This window comes from Alternaria hordeiaustralica (assembly GCF_023758085.1).
Source record: "Alternaria hordeiaustralica strain BMP 2776 chromosome Unknown scaffold_9, whole genome shotgun sequence".
Taxonomy (NCBI): Eukaryota; Fungi; Ascomycota; class Dothideomycetes; order Pleosporales; family Pleosporaceae; genus Alternaria; species Alternaria hordeiaustralica.
In genome coordinates, this window is record NW_026056781.1 from 347,935 (window position 1) to 369,886 (window position 21,952).

The 21,952-nt window shown below is 53.5% G+C and overlaps 7 protein-coding genes across 7 annotated transcripts; 3 read left to right on the forward strand and 4 right to left on the reverse strand.

Moving 5' to 3' along the window:
• Positions 1-190: 190 nt before the first annotated feature.
• J4E84_005356 (uncharacterized protein) lies at positions 191-2,605 on the reverse strand (the record flags this gene model as incomplete). Its single annotated transcript, XM_049387953.1, has 1 exon — positions 191-2,605. The coding sequence occupies one exon, from the start codon at positions 2,603-2,605 to the stop codon at positions 191-193; it is 2,415 nt and encodes an 804-aa protein (XP_049244193.1).
• A 474-nt stretch (positions 2,606-3,079) lies between these two features.
• J4E84_005357 (uncharacterized protein) lies at positions 3,080-7,385 on the forward strand (the record flags this gene model as incomplete). Its single annotated transcript, XM_049387954.1, has 10 exons — positions 3,080-3,175; positions 3,234-3,947; positions 3,993-4,235; positions 4,284-4,637; positions 4,682-4,925; positions 4,975-5,492; positions 5,538-5,669; positions 6,619-6,705; positions 6,764-6,900; positions 6,956-7,385. The coding sequence occupies 10 exons, from the start codon at positions 3,080-3,082 to the stop codon at positions 7,383-7,385; spliced, it is 2,955 nt and encodes a 984-aa protein (XP_049244194.1).
• Positions 7,386-10,087: 2,702 nt separating this feature from the next.
• Positions 10,088-11,686, forward strand: J4E84_005358 (uncharacterized protein; the record flags this gene model as incomplete). Its single annotated transcript, XM_049387955.1, has 1 exon — positions 10,088-11,686. The coding sequence occupies one exon, from the start codon at positions 10,088-10,090 to the stop codon at positions 11,684-11,686; it is 1,599 nt and encodes a 532-aa protein (XP_049244195.1).
• Positions 11,687-12,447: 761 nt separating this feature from the next.
• Positions 12,448-13,166, forward strand: J4E84_005359 (uncharacterized protein; the record flags this gene model as incomplete). The annotated part of the gene is made up of 3 exons (XM_049387956.1): positions 12,448-12,627; positions 12,685-12,900; positions 12,948-13,166. The coding sequence occupies 3 exons, from the start codon at positions 12,448-12,450 to the stop codon at positions 13,164-13,166; spliced, it is 615 nt and encodes a 204-aa protein (XP_049244196.1).
• A 1,032-nt stretch (positions 13,167-14,198) lies between these two features.
• Positions 14,199-16,212, reverse strand: J4E84_005360 (uncharacterized protein; the record flags this gene model as incomplete). Its single annotated transcript, XM_049387957.1, has 3 exons — positions 14,199-15,654; positions 15,712-15,847; positions 15,897-16,212. 3 exons carry the CDS (start codon positions 16,210-16,212, stop codon positions 14,199-14,201), a joined length of 1,908 nt encoding a protein of 635 aa, XP_049244197.1.
• A 452-nt stretch (positions 16,213-16,664) lies between these two features.
• CNA1 (3',5'-cyclic-nucleotide phosphodiesterase (PDEase) (3':5'-CNP)) lies at positions 16,665-18,564 on the reverse strand (the record flags this gene model as incomplete). The annotated part of the gene is made up of 5 exons (XM_049387958.1): positions 16,665-17,137; positions 17,188-17,626; positions 17,673-17,930; positions 17,978-18,309; positions 18,411-18,564. The coding sequence occupies 5 exons, from the start codon at positions 18,562-18,564 to the stop codon at positions 16,665-16,667; spliced, it is 1,656 nt and encodes a 551-aa protein (XP_049244198.1).
• Positions 18,565-19,606: 1,042 nt separating this feature from the next.
• On the reverse strand, positions 19,607-20,827 carry J4E84_005362 (uncharacterized protein; the record flags this gene model as incomplete). Its single annotated transcript, XM_049387959.1, has 1 exon — positions 19,607-20,827. The coding sequence occupies one exon, from the start codon at positions 20,825-20,827 to the stop codon at positions 19,607-19,609; it is 1,221 nt and encodes a 406-aa protein (XP_049244199.1).
• Between the last annotated feature and the right edge of the window lie 1,125 nt (positions 20,828-21,952).

Sequence of the window (21,952 nt, forward strand, 5' to 3'; positions counted from 1 at the left end):
ATTTCATCCGTACCTCTTCAGGGCGGCACAATGTAAAGCTTGATGTGTACTCTCAATAGATAGTAGTCCGACAGTACAATTTTCCTCACACAGGGACCACCCGGTTCGACAACTCCGAAAAGAGTATTCGATAATGAGAACGCCATAGCAATGCAAAACGCGATATACACGCACCATGGTATCGTACACATTATTTCTTGGGTCCAGACCTAGCCAGCTTCCGCATGAAGGCATTTTGGACACCCTTGGTCCCCTTGAGCTCCTTATTTCTGCTCTTGTTGACCTCCATGTAGGCCATGGTCTGGCCACCGGACAACTCGGATAATGTACCTGCTGCTCGCCTCACTCCATTCTTCTTCTTATTGCCCTTGTTGGAGGCGTACTTGGTGCCAAAGGCATCACCCTCAATCCTCTCTTCCTTTGCGTCTTCTTCGCGGGCAAGAAGGACATCCATCAGTAGCTCTCGGCGCTCTTGCGGTGTCGCAAACGCCAATTGTGAGAAGTTCTCCAGTCCTTCGAGACGCGTGATGACCTTGAAGGCATATCCTTGATCAACAAGGAAGGCTTGTCGCTTCGACGAATAGTACATCTCGTCGGTGTCTTTGGAGACGAGGGAATAGAAGAAGGCGTTGAAGCCTTCGTCGTTCCTACGCTTCGCCCTCAAAATTCTGCCCAAGCGCTGTGCTTCTTGACGACGGGAACCGTAGTGGGAAGAGATTTGAATGAGACACGTTGCCTCGGGTAGATCGAGACTGGTGTCACCAATCTTGGACAGGAAAATAGTGTTGACAAGCTCGTTGTGTTGAAAGTTCTCCAAAATACGGAGACGTTCTTGTTGAGGTGTCGCGCCGTAGATATAAGCCTTGCCCAGTTTTCGTGAGTATTTCTCTAGTGCATAAACATTATCAGAGAAAACAATGATCTTGTCGCCTCGTGACTCATGGTAATTGATCAAGAACTGGCAGGCTTGGAACTTCTTGGGGTTCATGATGGAAAGCAGTGCACGTTTTTGCAGGGACGATGGTTTGAGCCACTCGGTGTAGAACTCGGGTGTCATCTGGCACCAGACTTCAGCGCACTGGACTTTGGCGATGTGACCTTGCTCCGATAGCTCTTGCCAGTTAGCTTCGTACAATTTGGGTCCAATCAAAAAGTTGAGGTCATCGATCTTGTCATCTTCTCGCAACAGTGTAGCAGTAAGACCGAGTTTCGCGTGTGATGCGATCTCATAGGTGACCTTCTTGAAGATATTGGCGGGTACAACGTGCACCTCGTCGGCAATCAGCAGACCCCATTCTCTCTCACGGATGAACTGCATGACCTTTTCAGCATCATGCGAACGCTTCCTAGCGTTACTGATCATAGAATAGGTGCTGATAATGATACCGGCCTGGCGGGGAAATCTGGTCTTGTTATCGGCAGTGAAGACAGCAACGTCCTCTGGGTTGATGTTGGACCATTTGATGAATTCGGCTCGCCATTGCACAACAGACATGGCGCTCGTGCACAAGACGATGACGGATTTCTTGACACCACAGGCAGCTGTGATGCCAACCAAAGTCTTACCTGCGCCACAAGGCAACACGATGATGCCGGAGCGCGCTCGAGAGTTGGAGAACATCTTACTCAGAGCCTTTTCCTGGTAGTATCTGATTTGCGCGTGGGGTTTGAGATCGATTTCGAGGTTCGGGTTGGTATCGTCGTTGTTGAAGTCGTATTCCTCCGTGAGCGGCAGACCGATGCTCCGACAGCGCTTGACGACCTTTTCGCGCTCTTCGCTTCTGATTTGAAACGAGTGGACTTGGGCCACTTCGTCATCGTCGTCGTCTTCTCGAAGCGTGGCGATCATGTCGCTTGGCGGCGGCTGCTGTACAGCTTCTGGCTGTTGCTGCTGTGCCATGTTGTTCGCACCAGCAGCGAGCTTGGTACCCGGAATAGCCATCTGACCAATCTTGGGGGCGGCCTCCTTGATGAGACCGTCTGTTGAATCTGCCCGACACTCGGCGACCACAGGATCGCGTAGAAGCTTCTGTAGTATGGTAGGGTCCTCGCTCTCAATGTACGACAATGTCTTCTTGAGCACGATCTTGGCCTTGCCGAAGGCGGAGGTGGACTTTTCGACGAATTGCATGATGGCGGCGGATAGAGCTGTCTTGGAGTAGCGGTCGAGTTTGTCTATGATCTCCTGCTTGGAATGCCCAACACTGACGGCGGCGAAGAGGCTGTGGGTGGTAAGCTGGTACTCATGCATCTTGGAGACACGCGACTGCGGCTCGGCGATGTTGATCAAAAAGTCCTGGGCCTCATCGAAGAGAAGATGGAAGGACTCGAGGATGATACCACCCGCGTCGTTGACCCAGAGCGGGCGATTGTGATGGTCAGGCTTCAGCTCCGCACTCCACTGGTCTGACTTCCTGAAGAGATCGGCCGCTGCGTCTCTGACCCTACCAGCGCGCGCTCGCTTTGTCATGGCCTTGACGTCGAACTCCTCTTTGAGCTGGTCGAACGTCTCCTGATCACTCATGGGGCCCTCATCGTTGTCGTCCCAGCCATCCTCGGCCTCTGCGTCTGCTGCCGTCTGCGCGAGCTTGCGCTTGGGTGGCATCGTGGCGGCCGCCTGCTGCTGAAATACGGAGCCCCCTTATGTATCGTTGTGGTATACGGTTTCGAGAATAGGCGAGCGGTGGGAGCGACAAGACAGACGGGTGGTATGGATGTAGAGCGGTCGCGGGTGAAGTGTCGGTGGCGGAGGCAGCAGGCACAGGTGAAAGAAGGCGCCGCGGTACTTATGTAATGACGTATGGCACCTGCATTCGCGTCTGGACCCAAATGCAACTTCTGGACGGTCACTGAGCGTGGAGCAGACGATGACTGTGCTGGTCTGAGCAGGCGACGAAGATGTACTCGACTGGATGGTGAGTCTGAACTGGCAACGCGCCCAGACGCGAAAGCATGTGAATAGCCGGCGTTTGTTCGGGGGCGCTGCCGACGTCACTCTCGGCGAGGCTGCTCTCACCACATCTACTGTGTCAATCTACCGCACTTGCAATGCGCACATGACGCCGTGACATGCTTGCCAATGGGTGCATCCGACTCGAAACTGTCCTTCAAGCAGGGCGTCTTCCGCCTGTCTGAGCCCAAGCAGATCCCCGCCGACGACGCTTACTGGACCGGCGTATGCTCTGCCCTGCCCTCTGCCCTCTGTGCTGTTGCTGTACTGACGACGGCGCCAGTTCTGGGAGCTGCCCGAGTCGACGGAAGATGTCTTCTCGCTCTTCTCGCCCGCAGACATTCGCCGCACCCGCGACAACAACCTCGCCAATCTCGAGACGCTCATCCTCGCCGTCACCTCGCGCCTCATAGTCCTGCGCAACCACCCCTCCTTCCCCGACCCCGAGCTGGCCCCGGAGCGCGACGCCCTCAACTGCATACGGGTCCTCACGCGACTGCTGCCCTTCTTGTATGAAGCCGACCACCTCGAGACCTGGGAGGACCAATTCTTTTGGGCCGCGCGGCGGAAGCGCAGTCGGCGGGGCCAGCTGGTGCGAAGCGAGATCATCTTCGACGAGGCCGACCCTGAGCAGACGCCCACTGAGAAGGAGCCTGAGTTCGAGAAAGCCAAGCCGCTGGCCGAGGAGATCATCGACACGCTGATTGACCTGCTCTTCTTCTCCGACTTCACCCTTCCCAAAGTCGCGGCTGGCAAGAACAAGGTCTCGTATGCGATATGGCAGAGCGGCGTTGGCTGCAACACGCCCGTCGCCTCGACCAAGGAATTTGAGAGCAACAGGACCGAGATCCTGCGCTTGCTGCTTACTTTAGCCAGCAAGTCCATGTACATGTCGGCGGGCGTGCTGCCAGTCAAGGGCGTTAAGGCTATCACCTACATTGCGACCTGTCCCGACAAGCAGGTCGTTCTGTCCGTCCTCTGCTCGCTGCTCAATACCGTGAGTGCCTCGATATTCTCTGTTATGCACTACTGAATCTCGCAGACCCTCAAATACAACCCCGCAACATGGCGCGTGCCATACGACCACGTCGTCTTTAAGGACCAGCGACAGGTCCTGGTTACCTACTGCTTGCAGTTGCTCCTCGTCCTCGTCCTGTACCCCATACCCGAGTCTGGAAACGGCCCAGCGCCTAAGAACTTCTTCCGCCATTTTCTCGGCCGTCTACACCGTCCCCAAGACTTTCAGTTCCTGGTTGATGGTATGACGAGAATACTCAATCAGCCGGTATGCAACACATCCAATGCGCTGTTTTCTCTCGCTGATACAGAATAGCTTCAAGCCAACACCTCCTATCTTCCTGGTAGCCACAAGTCACTGACCTGGGCACCCGAAATGATCATGCTGTTTTGGGAGGCACTGCAGTGCAACAAGCGCTTCCGCTCCTTCATCATTGACACCGATAGGGCCCACGATTTCGTTGTCTTGGTGCTCTACTATGCCATCGACCAGCGGAATGATCTGTCAAAGCAGGGTCTTGTGCGCATGTGCATCTTTGTGCTCCAGACGTTGAGTGTCGAACCGCAGTTTGGCAAGAGCCTCAACAAGACTTTTGAGGGGCAAGAGTCGCTTCCAGCTAGCATACGCATACCCAACTTCCACGGTACATACGCCGACTACGTCATCACGGTATGTATCACCATTAAAATCAATACCTGTGCTAATTATGCTAGTCTATATATACCCTACTCACCACTGGTAAAGGCAGGCTAGACGCCATCTACCCTGCTTTACTCGCAATCCTCAACAACATCGCGGCTTACGTTCAGAACATCGGACGCGCCTCGAGCTCTAGATTGCTCCAACTCTTTGCGTCCATGTCATCTCCTAGCTTCCTGTTCGCCAACGAAAACAACCACACTCTTCTGCAATCATTGTTAGAAGTTCTCAACGCTATGATTGAGCATCAATACCCACGTAAGATCAGCAACCCTGGCCCTCTTTTACTTGTTCTAACTATCTTTAGACAACCCAAACCTGGTGTACGCTATCGTGAGATCACGGAAAAGGTTCCAGGCACTGCGAGACTTCACGTTGGAGAGCGGCCAAGAAGAAATTGAGCGTCAGAACCAGCAACGCAAAGAAGGCGGCGAAGACCTCACACGAACTAATTCCATTGACAGTCTTAGAAGTCCTACGGTAGCTCGCACACCTACTCTAGGCAATGTACCGGAAGAGGACAGTGCTTTCGCTATTGGCGACGATGATGACTCCGATGCAGAAGATGCACGTCCCTCCGAGCCGTCAAGGTCCCCCGTCCCGTCACAGTCAGGCGCTTCGAGAAGCGCGTCGAGGAGCGCATCCATAGCCTCATCTATAGACGACTCTGTGCCGCTTCAAGTAAGGGGCATGTCGGAGAAGGCAAGGGGCAAGATGCCAGTAGGCCAGCCAGCCTTCTCCCGGCAGAACAGTATGACTAGTCTACATAGTCTGGCGGGCCCAGCCTTAGCCACTAATGAGTTCTTTACTCCTTCCGTCCCATGGGTAAGTTTGCGCTGTACAGACCACAAGCTTTACTGACCTCTGTAGTTGGAAGGATGGCTTTCAGAACTACCGATGCATACTATTCTCATGCTGATATCGGAACTCGGTCCTAAGATGCCCAGCTCAGGCAGCGCCAATGACACGGCCGCGGCGTTGAAAACTATACGCGAGACCGAGGTGCGTGGAATTGAGCCTTCGCCTATCAGGGTGCACCTCTTCGAGTGGTCGGCCTTATCTCTGGGTTGGTATGAATCGCTACTCTGGGGATTCGTCTTCGCAGCCGAGATGGTCGTAGCCAAGGGTACTGCCGGGGTGTGGAACAACACTAGCATAAGGTTGTTCAAGGTTCAAGAAGCTGCGGCCACAGCGCCTTCACTTCTGCAGCCAAGAGGGGCTGTAGATGCGGTCGGGACGAATCTCGTGCAGCGAATTGGCTCCCTCAATCTACGCGGAGTTGCAACCCAAGGCGCGCAACGCTCCCCAACGAGCAGCGGTAATGCCGGCGCCAACACAGTTAGAGACGTGTAACAAATGTCACGGCAATGTTATTTCAGCCACATGGCAAATATTGGCCACAACTTCCATGGTATTCGAGAAGGTTTATAGCATCGCGAATGCTGATTGGTGTGCCTGGCATGCGGGTTAGGCCTTTTATCCTAATCAGACCCTGACGTTTGCCGATCATTTGGGCTCGACTGCACAGCCACAACACTCGCCACATCTTGGTGCGCTAGAGATAGACAGCCAACAACAGTGTAAGGACATCTACAAGCGGCCCTAGATTCGTTTCATGGCTCTACAATGAAGCGAAACGCGCAAGCTCCAGGCTGTTCTGACGGGCCTCAGGACGATCTTGTCTTGATGTGCATTCGCGACGGACGAAAGTGTTCAAGGTTAAGTGGAGGTACCCCATGATTCTGTAGTGCTCCCGCAACCCAATAGTGTACATTATACTTCTTTGTATTAATCTTTACGTCTTGGTCCTTTGGTAGCAAACTTTTGGTGAAAATATCACGCCTGCTGTGTACACGTGCAACATTTGGACAGAGATAGGATATACATGACAGGTATTTACAGTTGCGGCCTACCAAACCAGCCATGCGACTGGCACTAACGAACAGAACAGACTTACTCCAATACCTCATTTACCTCTGCAATCATGAATACATCTGCACCTCACGACGATGAAGCCATCACCACGTACAGCATGCATGTGCGTGTCTCCTAACAATCCACCTATTACTGAGCCGAGGAGCCTAACCGCAAAATAGGTCTCCGCCAAATACCTTGAGCTCACCAAGAAGAAGTTAGAGTTGACGCGTCTACCGCGTGAACTAGAATTGCCAGATGAGAGGATATGGGAGCAAGGAACACCGAAGAGTGTGCTTGAGCCACTCTTGGACTTTTGGTATGTTTCCTCTTTCTTCTACACCCGACATTCACAAATACTAACATTCAAGCAGGCTCGAAGGTTACGACTGGCGCGCCGCCGAATCGCGCTTCAACTCGACTCTTCCTCAATACCGCACAACCATCACCATACCCTCCACCGTCTCCTCCACTGATGCCACACAATCGCTACGTATACACTTCGTACACAAGCGATCTAAACACCCCAACGCCATTCCCTTGCTTCTCTGTCACACATGGCCGTCGTCGTTTATCGAGGTCCAACGCGTCATCGATGGGCTGACGGATCCGCACTCTCTGTCAGGTCATGCGAACAGTGCACAGCAGGCTTTTCATATTGTGGCGCCGAGTATACCAGGGTTTGGGTTTAGTGATGCGAGTATGGAAGAAGGCTTTGGATTGCATGGGACAGCGGACGCATTCCAGAGATTGATGGGGAGGTTGGGATATGCACAATTCGTCGCTCATGGAACGGGATGGTAAGTCACATATTTTCGTGGTCTTGACTTTGGCTACGTGGTTGCTGACGAGTCTTCCAGGGGATTTGGTATATGTCGCGCGTTGGCATTGAGACATCCAGAGAGTTGTCGGGCGGTGCATACTACGAATCCATCGTTTGACAAGCCAAATTTGAAGAGCGGGCCGATGCGGTATCTCAAGTACCGAGTTGCGAAGTTGACGCGGGCAAAAGTGCCGCTGTTGAGTTTTGGTTATATGCCGAATGAAGTGCAGACACCTCCGAAAGGCCTGCATGGGAAAGACCCGGCAACGTTGGATGCTGTGTATGGCGGTGAGCCGCTGGGACCCACGCTACATCGTCTCTACTCTCTTCGGCCGCAGACATTGGCCTTCTCTTTATGCGACTCACCTGTGGGATTGCTTGCCGCCTTGCTCGATGTTATACTACATACGAGAGATGTACCACCCCGTCCGCTCTCGTCGCGGCCAAGGAGTCCCTTTCTTTCACCGGTTGAGCTGGAGATGCAGCGAGGCGAGGAAGAGCAAGAGGAAGAGGAGGATGTGCCTTCGACATCTATGGCACAACCTGGAGGTGCGACGAGCCCAGATAGAGTGGACGGCGATGGGAAAAGTTACACATGGAGTCCTACGGAGGTGCTGAACTTTACAATGTTGCAATGGTTACCAGGGCCTGAAGCGGTACGTTACCTTTTTCATATATTTGACGCGCTTGTCATGAGGAGGTTGGGAGGTACTCGCCGCTGTTCGTGACGTACTCTTTGCCACTTGAAGATCTGCTGAGGCCTAGCTTGGTCTACCCTTGAAGTCTTCGTCTGAAGTTTCTCACCGCTGACGTCTGACGACGGATAGGCCCTCCGCTGGCTCCGCCGCGCACACATCGACATGCAATCCCCCTCTTACCAACCCTTCACATCCACTCCCCTTGGCATCTCCACGTTCCTTCATCCTAACAGCAGCACCGCAACACCGCTAATGTGGGGTGCACGTTCCTGGGACATATCCTGGGTGAAGCGCCATGCTGGCCGCCCCGCAATGTTGCCAGGCTTCGAGGCACCAGATGCGCTAGTATTGGATCTGAGAGAATGTTTCGAGATGATGATCAATAGAGGGAAGCTGAAGTTGAAGATGCCTGAAAGGGAAGGTTAGGTGGTAATAAGTGTTGATTTAGGATATAGATATATCAGGTTTGTTGTATGCGATTAAGCTGGAACAAAGACGGACGGGTGCGCCTGGTGTTTCGGCCCGTAGTCACGAGTACTGGGAGTATGCTTGCTTGTTGCAGGGGCTGTGCTGACGCCATAGGGCCTGGTGTCCTTATGGGGAGGTGTTATACATGTATACGCAGTTTGTGCGATTATTATTCCGGGCAATACGATCAACTTGGCTGTATTGGATGGTGTGTATTTTCGCCCTGGTTGTGAGAGGTGGTCGTGCACAGTCATGTAGAGCAGCTGCGTTAAGATTGGGATACTTTGACGACGGAGATTGCAAAGGAGCATAGACTACACATGCCCATCGGGTTCTGATTGAGGGCGTAAGGCTGTGCTGGTGAGATCAGGTACCATTGGTACGTACGTGTAAAGCCGTGATCATGTGCTGCTATTCCCAGCTGGGCGTAGGGTGGAATGGCAGAGGCAGCATGTTCCCTGATGTACATAGCAGCAGCCGATCATGGCAGCAGTGGCAGTCGGACCTATTCGCGTCTTGTGTCAGGCACATGGCGGGTGGCCGAGTCGGGTGAAATGGCAGACGGCGGGGCGCTCCAGCCACTTGGGACGGGCGGTGACGTCCTGATGCGAAAACACCGCACTCGTGAAAAATCGCTGTCGCGTGAAGGCCCGAAGCTTCCACGACGTCGCCCCAGCACCACACACGCCAAATTCCCCTAGTGAAGTTTGCATCCACTGCGCACAGTACGTCGCTCTCCTGACACTCTGCACACGCCCATCTCTCGCGCCTGCCGTGTGGGAATATAACCTCGTCACGTCCGCCCGCTCATTCACGCAGATTCTATCAGCGCCCAACGCCATTGCATTGACTCTCTGCTCAACGCTGCCCACCAAACCTACATCATCACGCTGGCAGACCTACTCTCCTCCCTCTCCACCACTGCCTAGGCTTCAGTAGCCCGCAGACCGTCTATCGCCGCCCACCTCGGCCCTTCTATGCGTCGCGAGGACCTGGTACGCTTTCTGTCCAAGCCTGCGAAGTGAGTCGTTGTCTCCGCGAGAAGCAGTGTGCAAGACATCCCAACGGCCAGCGCTGACTATTCACAGGCCTCGATAACACCCGCCACGCCCCGTCCTTCACCACCCACCATCGTACCCATTTAAAGCAGATCTCCTCGTCTGCTGGACCCGATACTTCCCCAGGGTATCGGAATCTGGTATCGCGAGGACCCCAACCACTGCCACCATTTCCCGGCGAAAGGCCTCGTTTATTCCCCTCAACGCCCGACCTCCCTAACATCGACTACGGTCGGTTACCCTCTCCTCCATAAACTGCTGCTGGCACACGCCAGCCTCGCCTACTCTTTGCGACCCGTGGGCCAATTCTTCTCAGGCGAGCACCGCATTGCTTGTCTGAGCGAGGTTGTGCTGCACATAGCTTCCTAGCTAGCCACCTCCCCAAGCTTCCGTACAGCCACGGCCACCAAACACACCTACCAGACCTGTTCGTGCGCGCGACAGCCACACAGTCAAGAGATGGTCGCTACTGAGATTCCTCAGCACTACACTGCCTCGCCTTCGTCGCACATTGGCACCCCTCATTTGACCATCAACAAGGAGGCTACCATCGATCTCGACTCTACCAACTCGTTTGAGGGTCCCGAGAAGCTCTTGGAAGTATGGTTTAGCGCTTCTGCTACCGAACTGCCTGGACAGGCCGGCCCAACTGGACTGAAGACGGTGTCGGCAGATGTCTGGAAGGACATGCTCGATCTTGTCAACTGCAAGGTTCTCTCTGTCATCGAGTCTGAACATGTCGACGCTTACCTCTTGTCCGAGTCGAGCATGTTCGTCTTTCCTCACAAGGTCGTGCTCAAGACCTGCGGAACCACAACTCTACTATGGGGTCTCACTCGTATGCTGGAGATTGCTGCAGGGGTCGGCTTCCCCTTCGTTGCACCCAAGGCATCGGGCGTCGCGCCAGCTGCCACACCATACCGCGTGTTCTACAGCAGGAAGAACTATCTCTACCCCGATCAGCAGCGTGGACCCCACCGCAGCTGGCGTGATGAGGTTCGCTACCTTGACGACCGCTTCCAGGGTGGCAGTGCCTATATGATTGGCAAGATGAACGGCGAACATTGGTACCTCTACATCACCGGTCCAGACACCAGCCTCACTCCACCTCCCAGTCCTGGTGAGGAGAAGGTTGCGCCTGATACCGAGACCAAATTCGTGAGCCACCCTCAACGTATGTTGCGTGAGCAGGCCACCGACGAAGAAGAGGACGAGACTCTGGAGATCCTGATGACCGACCTCGACGAGAAGAACGCCCGTCAGTTCTATCTAGAGGACGCAAGTGCGGTTGCGGAAGGTCGCTACATCCAGAGGGCCCGTGAGGCTCGCAAGAACGCCATCCAGTCCCTAGGTACCATTGCGGAAGAGAATGGCCACAGCGAGAGCCTCGGCGGCTCCACTGTCCTCAATTCCGCTGCTAACACCCATACCTCTGACGACAGCTTCGACGTGTTCGAGCAGACTTCTTCCGACCACTCTGGTTTCAACTCTGATGAGGAGCTTACCTTCCCGGAGGAGTTGACCACTGAGGGCCATACGCTCGGCACAGTTGTTTCTGAGCACTGTGGTTTGGCCGATGTTTACCCTACCTCCAAGTACCCCGATGCCCGCATCGACGCCTACCTGTTCACGCCCTGTGGCTTCTCTGCCAACGGCGTCATTCCCGCCCCAGGTGGTGCTCCCAACGGCTCCAAGAAGGGTTCTGATGCCACCCACTACTTCACTGTACACGTCACACCTGAGCCCCAGTGCTCCTACGCCTCGTTCGAGACCAATGTACCTGCCCGCCAGACTGGTAGGGAGACGGCTGACGTCGTTGAGCATGTCGTCGGCATCTTCAAGCCTGGCAGGTTCAGCGTCACTCTTTTCGAGGCTAAGCCTACTGCTGACGAGATGCCCGCCAAGAACATTGAGAAGGCGAAGAGGATGGAGACAATTGCGGGATACCGTCGCGTCGACCGCATTGTACATGACTTGGATGGCTACGATCTTGTCTTCCGATACTACGAGCGCAATGATTGGAAGGGTGGAAAGCCTCGACTTGGCGAGATCTTTTAAATGGGTCTGCGATGGAGTGGCCGTACACAGTAGCATTCTGTTTTGATGTTTTGCGAGTATACTTATTTGGTATTTTGTACAGCGTTGCTGCACAGTCACTACAATGTCTAGCTAGCGCTTCATTTTGTTTGGTGTTTATTCAGATCATAATCAAAGTTCAACTTCAAATTATATACTTCATGTCCAACACTCTTATTACGCCTGTCACTCTGTGTGCTTTTATTATTGTTCAAACTAGGTGACTAAGTTGCGACCAAGCCTGCCTATTATCCACTTCTACTCAACATCAGCCCTTCCACCACCGTCACTGCGGCATTGGCGTCTGTGTTTGCTTGCCTGTTCATTTCCGCCCGTTGCAAACGCTGCTCTCCCACAGCCCCAGCCACTCGCTGTCTGTCCCTCAGACACCGCTAGCTAGACCTTGTTGCTCACAACATACCGCCCTTTGCCTTCACCTATAGCTTCTCATCTCTCTTTTGTAAAGGCGGGGTAGGTGACGCACCTACCACATCTAGAGTGAGAGACAGATGCCTAATTGTTTGACCGCTGGTACAGATGGGACCTGGTACTATTTAGGTGTCTCTTCTCTAGTTTAAATTTTGACTTCTTACACTACACCATACTAGCACTTCCACAGTAACATCAAGTATCTGCTGAACACCCTCCTCTACCGGCTCCTACCAGTCCTAGCCGTCGTCACTAAGATGTCCTCACGTTCCGCACGTCCTGCTCGCTCAGGGAAACCGTTATCTAACGGCGCCATGCGCTACTCACCGTTTGAGGATGACAGCGGTCAAATGCACGAACCCGTTGATGACAGCCAAGAGTACCTCCCAGATATTGCGCCTTCGGACAACGAAGAAGATGACGGACCAATCCCGTCTCTTCTGTCTTCAAGGCCAAGGATGATGGAACCCAGCGTATCGATCCCTCGCCGTCGGGTAAGCAATCAAGAGGATATAGTCTGACGCATGGAAATACTAACTGTTTATAATTAGGGCCAAAGCGTAGAAGTTCGAATACCTGCGAGCATGCCAAAGAATCCACGAGGCGTAGCTCAATCATCATCCTCTTCAAAAGCTCAAGGAAAGCAGCGTGTTCCTGAACAACCAAAGCCGAAATCCAACCGCACAGAATCCACCTCCAATTCGGAATTACCTACACAGGAAGAGATTCCAGACGAAGTAGAATCTGCGACTCATAACACGCACGACGTAGGTACTCAACTTTAAATCTTACAACTAAGCTAACAAGGTACTAGATTCGATATACGATTAATCCTCATGAGACCAGCCGTGGCACAGATTATCACATTAGTTTCTCAGCCAGAGATCTGCCCACAGAGATCCGCAAAGTACCCTTCGAGCAAATCACCAAGCATATGAGGATTTGGAATAGATGGGTCAAGGCCGACGCTGCTGATCGGCAGAGGGACTACAAGAACAAGTTCAGCCGTTTTCTGAAAGCCAAGCTAAAGTGAAGCTGTGGCCGTTCTTTGCCTCTTCTTAACTCAAGTAAGTCTTCTCTTTTTAAAATCTCTTACTTTCTCTTTACTCTTCAACATAGCTAACTTTCTTTTAGAGCAGACATGCGAAACCTCCCTTCGGAATACCTAGTCCTACGTGTTTGGCCTTGCGCTTCTGTTTCTTTTCTTCCTCGGAACATCATTCCAAGCGTGGTTTTGTACTCTGGCCAAATGCACATGCATATAGGCGCGTCTCTTCAATCTCAGAGTCAGACAACTACCTTAAGTAGCCTAGCATTTGCCATTTGCGATTTCTTTCCTTATGCTAACTTTGCTGTTTTTAACTGCACATACCCTTTCTACTTTTTTTCTACATCTATCTCTTCTAGTAAGCACATTAGCTCTTGTATTAAGTTTCTCTGCTAGTAGCACAGGTTCTACAGATAGCTAGCTATGTACAAATATATAAAAGTGCTTACCTTTACCTTTTATACCTCTACCGCCTAAGTGCGCTGCTCTCTAGAAAATCTACGTGCTTATTCTTCTACCTCTATATAATATTAGATGCTGTGCAGAGTAAGACCCTGCAGGCTCTGTCTATGCAGCAGACAGGGCTTTGTTAAGAAGTTTAGAGCAGGCGGGGCGAGGACGATAGACGATGCTGCACAGTCAGGCACCGTCACGTACTGTAGGCAACACTACAGTGACGGCCTCGTACTCTTGCAAAAATACGCCACAGAAAGTTAGTGAATAAGGCAGAATCACGCCAAATCGGCGCGAATTCGCGCTGATTCAGGCCACATTTAGCTTTCGAAAAAGAAAGGATGTTGGCAGGTCGCAGTGAATAAGCAACCTGCAGGCAACCTGCAATGCGCAACCTGCGCTGAGATCGTGTCACCCCACTTCACTCAGATACTGCAATACAGGCAACTGTTAAACCGCGGAATATATGAGTCGAGAGAGAAGGTAAACTGGGGAAATCACCAATTCTGATTAACCACGACGAGAGACTGTTCCTCGACACTGAATGAAGTTCATACATATCTATCATACACTTCCTTTGCCATCTCCACCGTCCATCCGCTCAAGTGCGTCTCTGACCTTTGCTACAGCTTCCCTCGCTGCCCTCCTCTCAGCTACACTTTCATCCTCAACGTATTCCTTGCCTCTATTTTTGATGATGAATCTGACTCTCTCCTCTGTACCCTTCAACGTGCGTCTACCCTCTTCTCTCAGGGTACCCTCCCATGATTCTCTGGCACCTTCCCATAGTTTCTGCACGCGGCGAAGAGAAAACGTAAGACCGAGTGCCGCCACGGCTGAAGCCTCGAAGACGGAGAATGTAGACATGGAGGCGTAGAGCAGTGCCGAAGCAGCGGACGAGAGGGATGTGGTGCTGAAAGTCTGTAGGAGAAGTCGTTGAGCGAGTGCCTGCAGAGGTGGCACGGTGTCGTTGATGAGTTCTGTGCGAGCAGCCGCGATGTGTTCGGGCCATGGTATTGGTTTCCGGACGTTGGTGGACAGATCTGTTCGCGGGTTCTCTGCTGTCGGCGCTGTGTCCTGCGTTGTCACTTCCGGGATATCGGCAACGGCGAGATGTTGGACGTCATCTGGGAAACCAGCTTGGTTCATGCGACCGGCGAGGTAGATGCTGTTCTTCTCCGCTGAGACGAGCCATCGCCGCTCGAGGATCTCCGAGCTTATCATCGTGACGTCGTCCACACGCCAGAGAAGCTTCCACCAAGCCAACTTGTGCCAGTTTCGAGCCGTAAAGGCTTCATCAAGCTCGTCACGGAGCTCCGCATGAGACTTCTCAGCCCAGGTCTCGAGATGACCGACGATGGAGGTTGTGACGTCTGATTGTGTCTGGACCGGAGCAAGCTGTTGCAATCGAGCAGCGTCTTGTTTGGTGATGCTCGCTTCTACATCGTCGGCTATAGAAGCTACAAGTGTCTTCATCGGGGGCTTGATAGCGTCTGTGGCCTGAAGGTCTTGGACTAACCACTCCGACAGCGTTGGCAAACCACTTTTGAACCAGCCTCGCTCATAGATGATGGAGTTTTGGATCGACTCGCGGAAGCTATCGAGCGCTTTCGTGCCAACTTGGAGGTTGATGGGAGTGCTTGCGGCGTGGGTATCTGATTTGACTTCGTCCGACGGGGCGGGAAGGTCGACGGCCATCTTCACCATATCATCCATCTCGTTCAGACCATCCGCCGAGAATCTGCCAAATGCTATGGCGCTGTCCAGTCCTTCTCCTAATACTAGAGTCTTGTGTACTGGGTATGGGACCGGCAATCCTCGTGCGGATGTGGCCTGGAGCTTGGGAACCAGCAACGATTCGGTGGAGCTCTCTGTTACCATATGGGGTAGGGACTTTGCGACATTGACGTTGATGGTAGAGACGAGGACCTCTAGGTTGTGCGATTGAAGGGTTCGTGAGGGTATAGAGAGGACCCTGTAGAGGGGCGAAGGCGCATGTGCATCGGCATCGTCGCCGTATCTGTACAACGATTGTGTTAGCCGATGCGCTATCCAGTATGGCAGATCAAGCACATACTTTAGCAATACCGCTCTCTCGTTGCTGTCGCCTGATTTCACGAGTTCCTTCTCCCACTGCTCCTCAGCACTGAGCGGATCTGCGAGTAGCAGCCGTGCAAGCTGCTGCGCACTCAATTGGCTGTTCAAACCGAGAACTGTGCATCGTCAGCCCCTAGTCCTAAAATTCAACTGCGCGTTCCGTACCAGCGACTCTTGTTACAGCATCCTGCGCCGCCAGACCCCGCAATGCCAATTGCAATCTGCTTATGTTGACGTAGGTCTCGGCGGCTCCACTAAGCGCTGACAGTGCATCGTACAACTCCTTGTTCCGAGGTGGGATGTGCGGGCGCAGATTTATCGCGGTCGGGGAGACATGCGTCGATGCGGAGCGCACGCGGAGGCTGGTGGTCGGGCGTGAAGTGAGGACATTGCGACAGCGACGCGCAAGCGGGAGTCGATCAGTCGGTCCTGTCTTGCGAAAGATCGTCAGTCGCGGCACTGAGGCCACCCATGGAGGCATCGGGCTTGAAGTTGAGCATTGCTGTTGAAATGTCCATGTTGACGTAGGTCGGCAAAGCTAGCTTCGGTCCGGGTCCGTGCGCAGTCTCAAACACCTTCACACTGAGCAATGGCTATACACTAGTGCCATAGGAATTTGATTTTATGTGATTCAATGAGAGGTCGACGCCCTTAAACTTGAGCAGTCGACCGACAAATTACTACCGTGCTTCGTAAGGTGATGTCCTCTAGGTTACGCTGGCCCGAATACGCCTACGTGGTATACTGATGACATTTGGTGGCCCGCCAATACAGAAATCAAGAACCTAAACATCCTGCAATGTCATAGCTCGTCTATCGGCTTCGCTCTCGGATCGCGAGCGCTTGAATCGCGCCTAGCTTCTCCGGCTGCGTCCAGAGCCAGATGACCTATGCGAATTAGTTACTGCACGACAAGCTACGTAGGATCGATGCTTACATGCTGATGCGTCTTGCGACAGTCGCGAGACCTTGGTCGTTGTCGGCTTCTTTGGTGGCCTTCTCGAGAGCCTGCTCTCGGCTAACCTCCTGAGACTTTCGCACCTCTTCGTGGCTCGGCGGGAGCCTCTCGTTCTGCAAATCAACCTTGCGTGCGTCCTCGAAGCTGTGGATCGCCTGCTTGATTCCCTCCGCACCGAGCATGAGCGTACCCGCGGGAAGTCGACCACCCGATGCAGTCTTGAGCTCAGTGACACGCTCAGACTCCTCGCGAAGCACTTGGAACACACGAGAGAGGCGACCAATCGCCAGAATCTTGTTTTTGATCGCACGTCGCTTGAACTCGGTCGAATCTGGGTCGAGGCTGGAGAGGGGTGGCGATGATGGACCGGAAGCCAGAGAGCTGGGCGTCTCCTCTTCGAGCTCCTCCTTCGAACAGGTGTTTAGGATCGCAATGAGCATGTCAGTAACTACGACTTGTTAGTATGATATCGCAATATGAACTGGCACTTCTGCTCACTCTTTTCGCCAACAAATGGCAATGACCATGTGAAGACGTCCATAAAGTTAGGCAGCCAGTACGGATGCGGTGTGCAGTTGAACTGTCGGATGTTCATGACGTTGTTCTCGTACTTCAGAACCGCAGCCTTGTTGTTGTATACGTCGAGGTAGTTCGGCGCGCTGAAGATTGTCATGACACTGGGGAAACCAGTCGTCCGTGTTTTCCTGTACATTCGGTATCCAGCATCTTGCGCCTCGTGTGCGCGGATGATTGACAGAAGGTTGTTCTTCTCGAGGAAAGCGCACGCAGCGGGGTACGAAAAGAAGTATGAGCATCCGCGGACGTGGTTGTGAACGAAGAAGTCGTTAGTCTTCTCCTGGCCGAATTCTTCGAGAGGATCAGCCCAGAGAATATCGCACATGAGGCCGTGGGTAGGTGGCTCGCGGAAACGATCAATCTGATAAGGTTAGCGATGGCGTTAGAAAGGGTGGAGTTCCGCGTACGCTCTTCAGGTCGTCTAGAGTGTGAAGCTCGGGGCTCAATCCACCGTGTATACACAAGAACTGCTTGTTCATAACAGCCGCTAGGGGAAGTGCGCAGAACGAGTCCATGCAGGCTTCGTACACGGCCTCGGAGTACTTGTGCTTGCATTCGAGCTTGAATGTGAAGTAGTCGGTCAAATGGCGGCACTCGTGGTTTCCTCGGAGAAGCCAGAGGGTGTTGGGGTACCAGATCTTCAGCGACCAGAGGTACAAAACACACTGCGAGTGTCAGCCAATGCACAGCGGTTGTTTTCCTGCCGTCTTACCTCTATACTGAAATAGCCGCGATCGACGTAGTCTCCCAAGAAGAGGTAGCGCGTCTCTGCTGGGTCGCCACCGACTTCGAACAGCTTCATAAGATCGTAGTATTGCCCGTGAACATCACCGCACACGGTAATGGGTGCGTCCATCTCCAGCATGTTGGGTTCCGACTTGAGGATCTCTGTGCCCTTCTTTATGATCCATAGCGCCTGCTGTTCGGTCAAGCGACCTTCGCGGTAGAAGTGCTGCTTCAGAAATTGGATGTTGGGCTTTGTGCGATCTTGAGGGGAGAAGAATTGCTCGTCGGTGGGCGGGTGGAAGGCGGGCGCTTGTACGTCTGGCGAACACGGCACAGTTAGCTGACTGTGTGCCTCGAAAACGGCGCAAACGCGAACAAGCTGGCGGAAGGCCATGCCACAACGTATAGAATGAGCATACCTTTGCATACACGTTCCTGGGTGCTCACTTGGTTTCCATCCTCCATAGTATGCAGGGTGAAGTCAATCTCAGGGAGCGGCTTCTTCTCACGGACGGCGCGAATTGCATTGTCAATGTACTTGGACTGGTCGACATCCTGCGGTTGGTTCTCCATGGTGGGCGGTCTGAACAGCAAGGCGTAGGGAGCGAGCACGAGAAGACGGTGGAGGTGAAGGCAGCGAAGTAGTGGGGCGAGCGCAATGACCGCCTAAGCTTGAGTGGCGGCGGCGTGCGAAACGAAGGCCTCGGCGCGGTTAGAATTCTGGGGCCTGACAGCACGAAACAATGGAAGTCGACTGGCCGTAGGGGGATTTGTCGTTTGGCTCGTCGCGTGCTCGGGTGTGCGCTGGCGACAGGAGCTTAGGGCTGAAAGTGGGAATCAGAGGGGAAGTTGGTCCCCTTGGCTGTTCCCTGAGAGGCTGCCCAATCAGGAGCCGGCCATCCCATGAACGTCATAAACCGGTGAATAGCCTCGTGGTTTTGCTTGGCTACGCTACGTTTGTAGTCATCGCCAGAGTTGTATAGAGTCATGGAAATATCATAATTAAGAAGTGCAGACAATGCGCAATTGCATGGCTTTCCCATGCTGTCTTCAGTGGTAGATTGACGACAACCTGGGGAAAAACTGAACAGGTCTGCGGCCTACATCAATATGAACAAATGTAAAGTAGCTGACCTAACGTCGATGTAGGCTCTAGAACCATTCGGGTTCTTTCTCGTATGAGGTGGTTTTACAATAAGAAGGAACGGGAATGGGAGCAAGGAAGCAAGCGTCACGACATTCATACATATGAGCAAAATAGTATAGAACGAGCAAGTGTTTTGTATGATTTTGTACAGTAGGTACAGGGTATGTTGCGCTCGTAGACACGAGGCAGATCACAGCGACTCTCTCCAAGGAAGATAACAGGGCATGCCGGCTCAATCTAGAGCCGGTCATGAATGAATGTAACAACAGCAAAGCGCAAAAACAGTCACGAGCCAGAACCGAACGGCATCCGCGCATCATGAAGAGGTATATGAACAAGAGACCCAAAACCCAACCCATCCTGTATGACGACCCAATCCGTGGGTGCCCCGATCCGTTTCCCAAACTCCAGGTATTGCATTTCGTAGCCAACGGCTGTTGAGGATATCTAAGAACGTCTGCGAGACTCTTAGATGAAGAGGGACGAGCCGTGGCGGCGGTGGAGGTGGGCGCGAGGAAACTTGGCGGATCGCTTGACGGAAGCGACAACAGCACCACCAGAGCAGGACATGCCGTTGGCGAGAGGCTGAGCAACAGCGCATCCGCGGTTGCAGAGACCGAACATGTTGGAACCGATGCATACAACGGCGCCATCGTTGTCACAGGGAGTGCAGTCACTGCCGCTGGAGGGTGCGCTGGGAGTGCTGTTGTCGGGGACCTGAGGAGGCGAGCTGTAGGCTGGCTGCTCGGGAGCGCTGCTAGGCTGCTCAGCAACATAGGTGGGGGTAGGTGTAGCGACAGGGGCAGTGGGCTCAGCAGGAGTGGGCTCAGCAGCGGGAGCAGAAGAAGCACCAGGGGCGAAAACACCACCGCCGTTGGATGGGAGTGCGGCGTAACCGGAAGTCGCGGCAGGCGCCTCGCTCGATGCGGGTTGGGAGGCCTCAGGCTGGGAAGGTGTTCCCATCTGTCCGTTTCCAGCGCCCATCTTGGTCATCTGATCGCATCCGGCACCGGTAAGAGTGTTTCCAAGAGAGGAGCCGTTGCCCTCGATGATGTTCTCACCAGGGTTGGGGTAATTAAAGTCCTCGCCCTCGGCGGTGCTGCAAGATGTATCGGGCAGGTTGGCGACGAACATGTCCGGAAGGGCAGAGAGCGCAGACGCGTCACTCTTCGTCGACGCACTACCGGATCCGCTGCCGACTTTGACAGGAGCACAGTTCATGTAGAATTCCCGGTTACCAATCTTGTTGATCCAAGTCCAGGCGAAGGTGTATTGACCGTCGGGGATGCTCTCGGGCATCTTCACAGGGAAGGTAGCGGCTCCGTGACCGTTGGGGTCAGCCGGCTCAATGTTGCCAGTGACGTTCGATGGGCAGCCACCGACGACGCTCTGGATGACCTTCCACTGAGAGCTCTCGGATGGCTCGGGGTCGGTAGTGATGGAGAATTGGCATGATCCACCTCCGTGAACAGCAGAGCCTGTGAAGGAGATGGTCTTGGTCTCGCCGGCGTCCCACTGGTTCATCTCCGTGACTTCGTACATGCCAGAGCGTTGCTTGCATGGGTAGTCGCCTGGAGCGAGGGGAGAGCTGTTCAGAGTAGCCTTTCCGTATGGAACAGGGTAGTCCATGATCATGTGCGCGGTGGCACTGGCAGCGAGTGCCAAGATGAGGTTGGCTTGGGCAAACATGTTGATGTTGTAAAGAGTGATGTGAGAAGTAGATATTCTCGTTTGGATATCGCTAGACCTGCTGAGCGATGGAATGAATGTGATGGCTGTGGTGGTTTGAAGGTCGAAGAGCAAGTGGTACTTGATATAGGCGGAAGAGGTGTTGTTGAGTCTAGCTCTTCGTTGACGCACAGCAATGGTAAAGAATGTGATCTGCCACAGGCAAGATGTGCAAAAGCAAAAGAAACAGAGAAGAGTTTGGTACTGCTGTGAATAGCCTGAGATGAGAAGGAAAAGCAGACGAAACACAGATCAGTTATATACGGAGGCTCATGTCTACCCACATGGCTAGCCTGTGGCGGTCGGGACGGGCTCGTACAGCAGTGCAAGGACTCAGGAGCCTATGCCCGGCGGATCATCGTGAAGAAGCATAGGCTATTCGACGGAGCAAGGCTTCTCTTGCAACGGTTGACGGGCTTCTTTCGGCTGGCGTCCCCCTCCCGGTTTAGCGGCAGGGGGACGAGCGCAGGATAAGTGGTGTAACGTCAAAGTCCTGAGCTCTCGGCAGGCACGATACCGATACCATTGGCCATGTGGTCATGACAAGAGCATTGTCCTTGAAACAAAAAAGCGGAGAGCGACTCAGAGGGGAAGGCATTGGTGCGAGGCTATGGCCAGGGGGCCAACGTCAGGTTTGAAGTTTGTGCCGACGGTCTGTGTACTATGCAGGGGAATGCCGAATCCTAGCCTATCGATAACTCCATAGTGGGAAGAGCTAGCCATGGTGTGGAGTGGCGATCGCCTGCTAAAGCTGAAACGATCAGCATCCTTCGCGAAAGCCGCTGCGGAGCCTCCCATTGGCAGACGTGCTCATCTCGACGCACACCGGGCGTGCGCCCATGGCTTGTCCGACAACAAACCAGGTTGCACAATCGCGACTCTTTGCAGGTAACGCAGAGGTTACTTACCGCCGTGTTTGCGACACGAGCGCCAGACTGAAGTTCTGGAGTCTGCTATGCAGCGGACCGACCAGAATGACAAAGAGGTCTTTGATTGCAGGCCTTGTGGGCGACCGGCCGCGTCGATGTCATCGAACTTCATGCGTCGCACCCTGGGTATCCCTCATGCGCGAGGTCTTTTACTGGG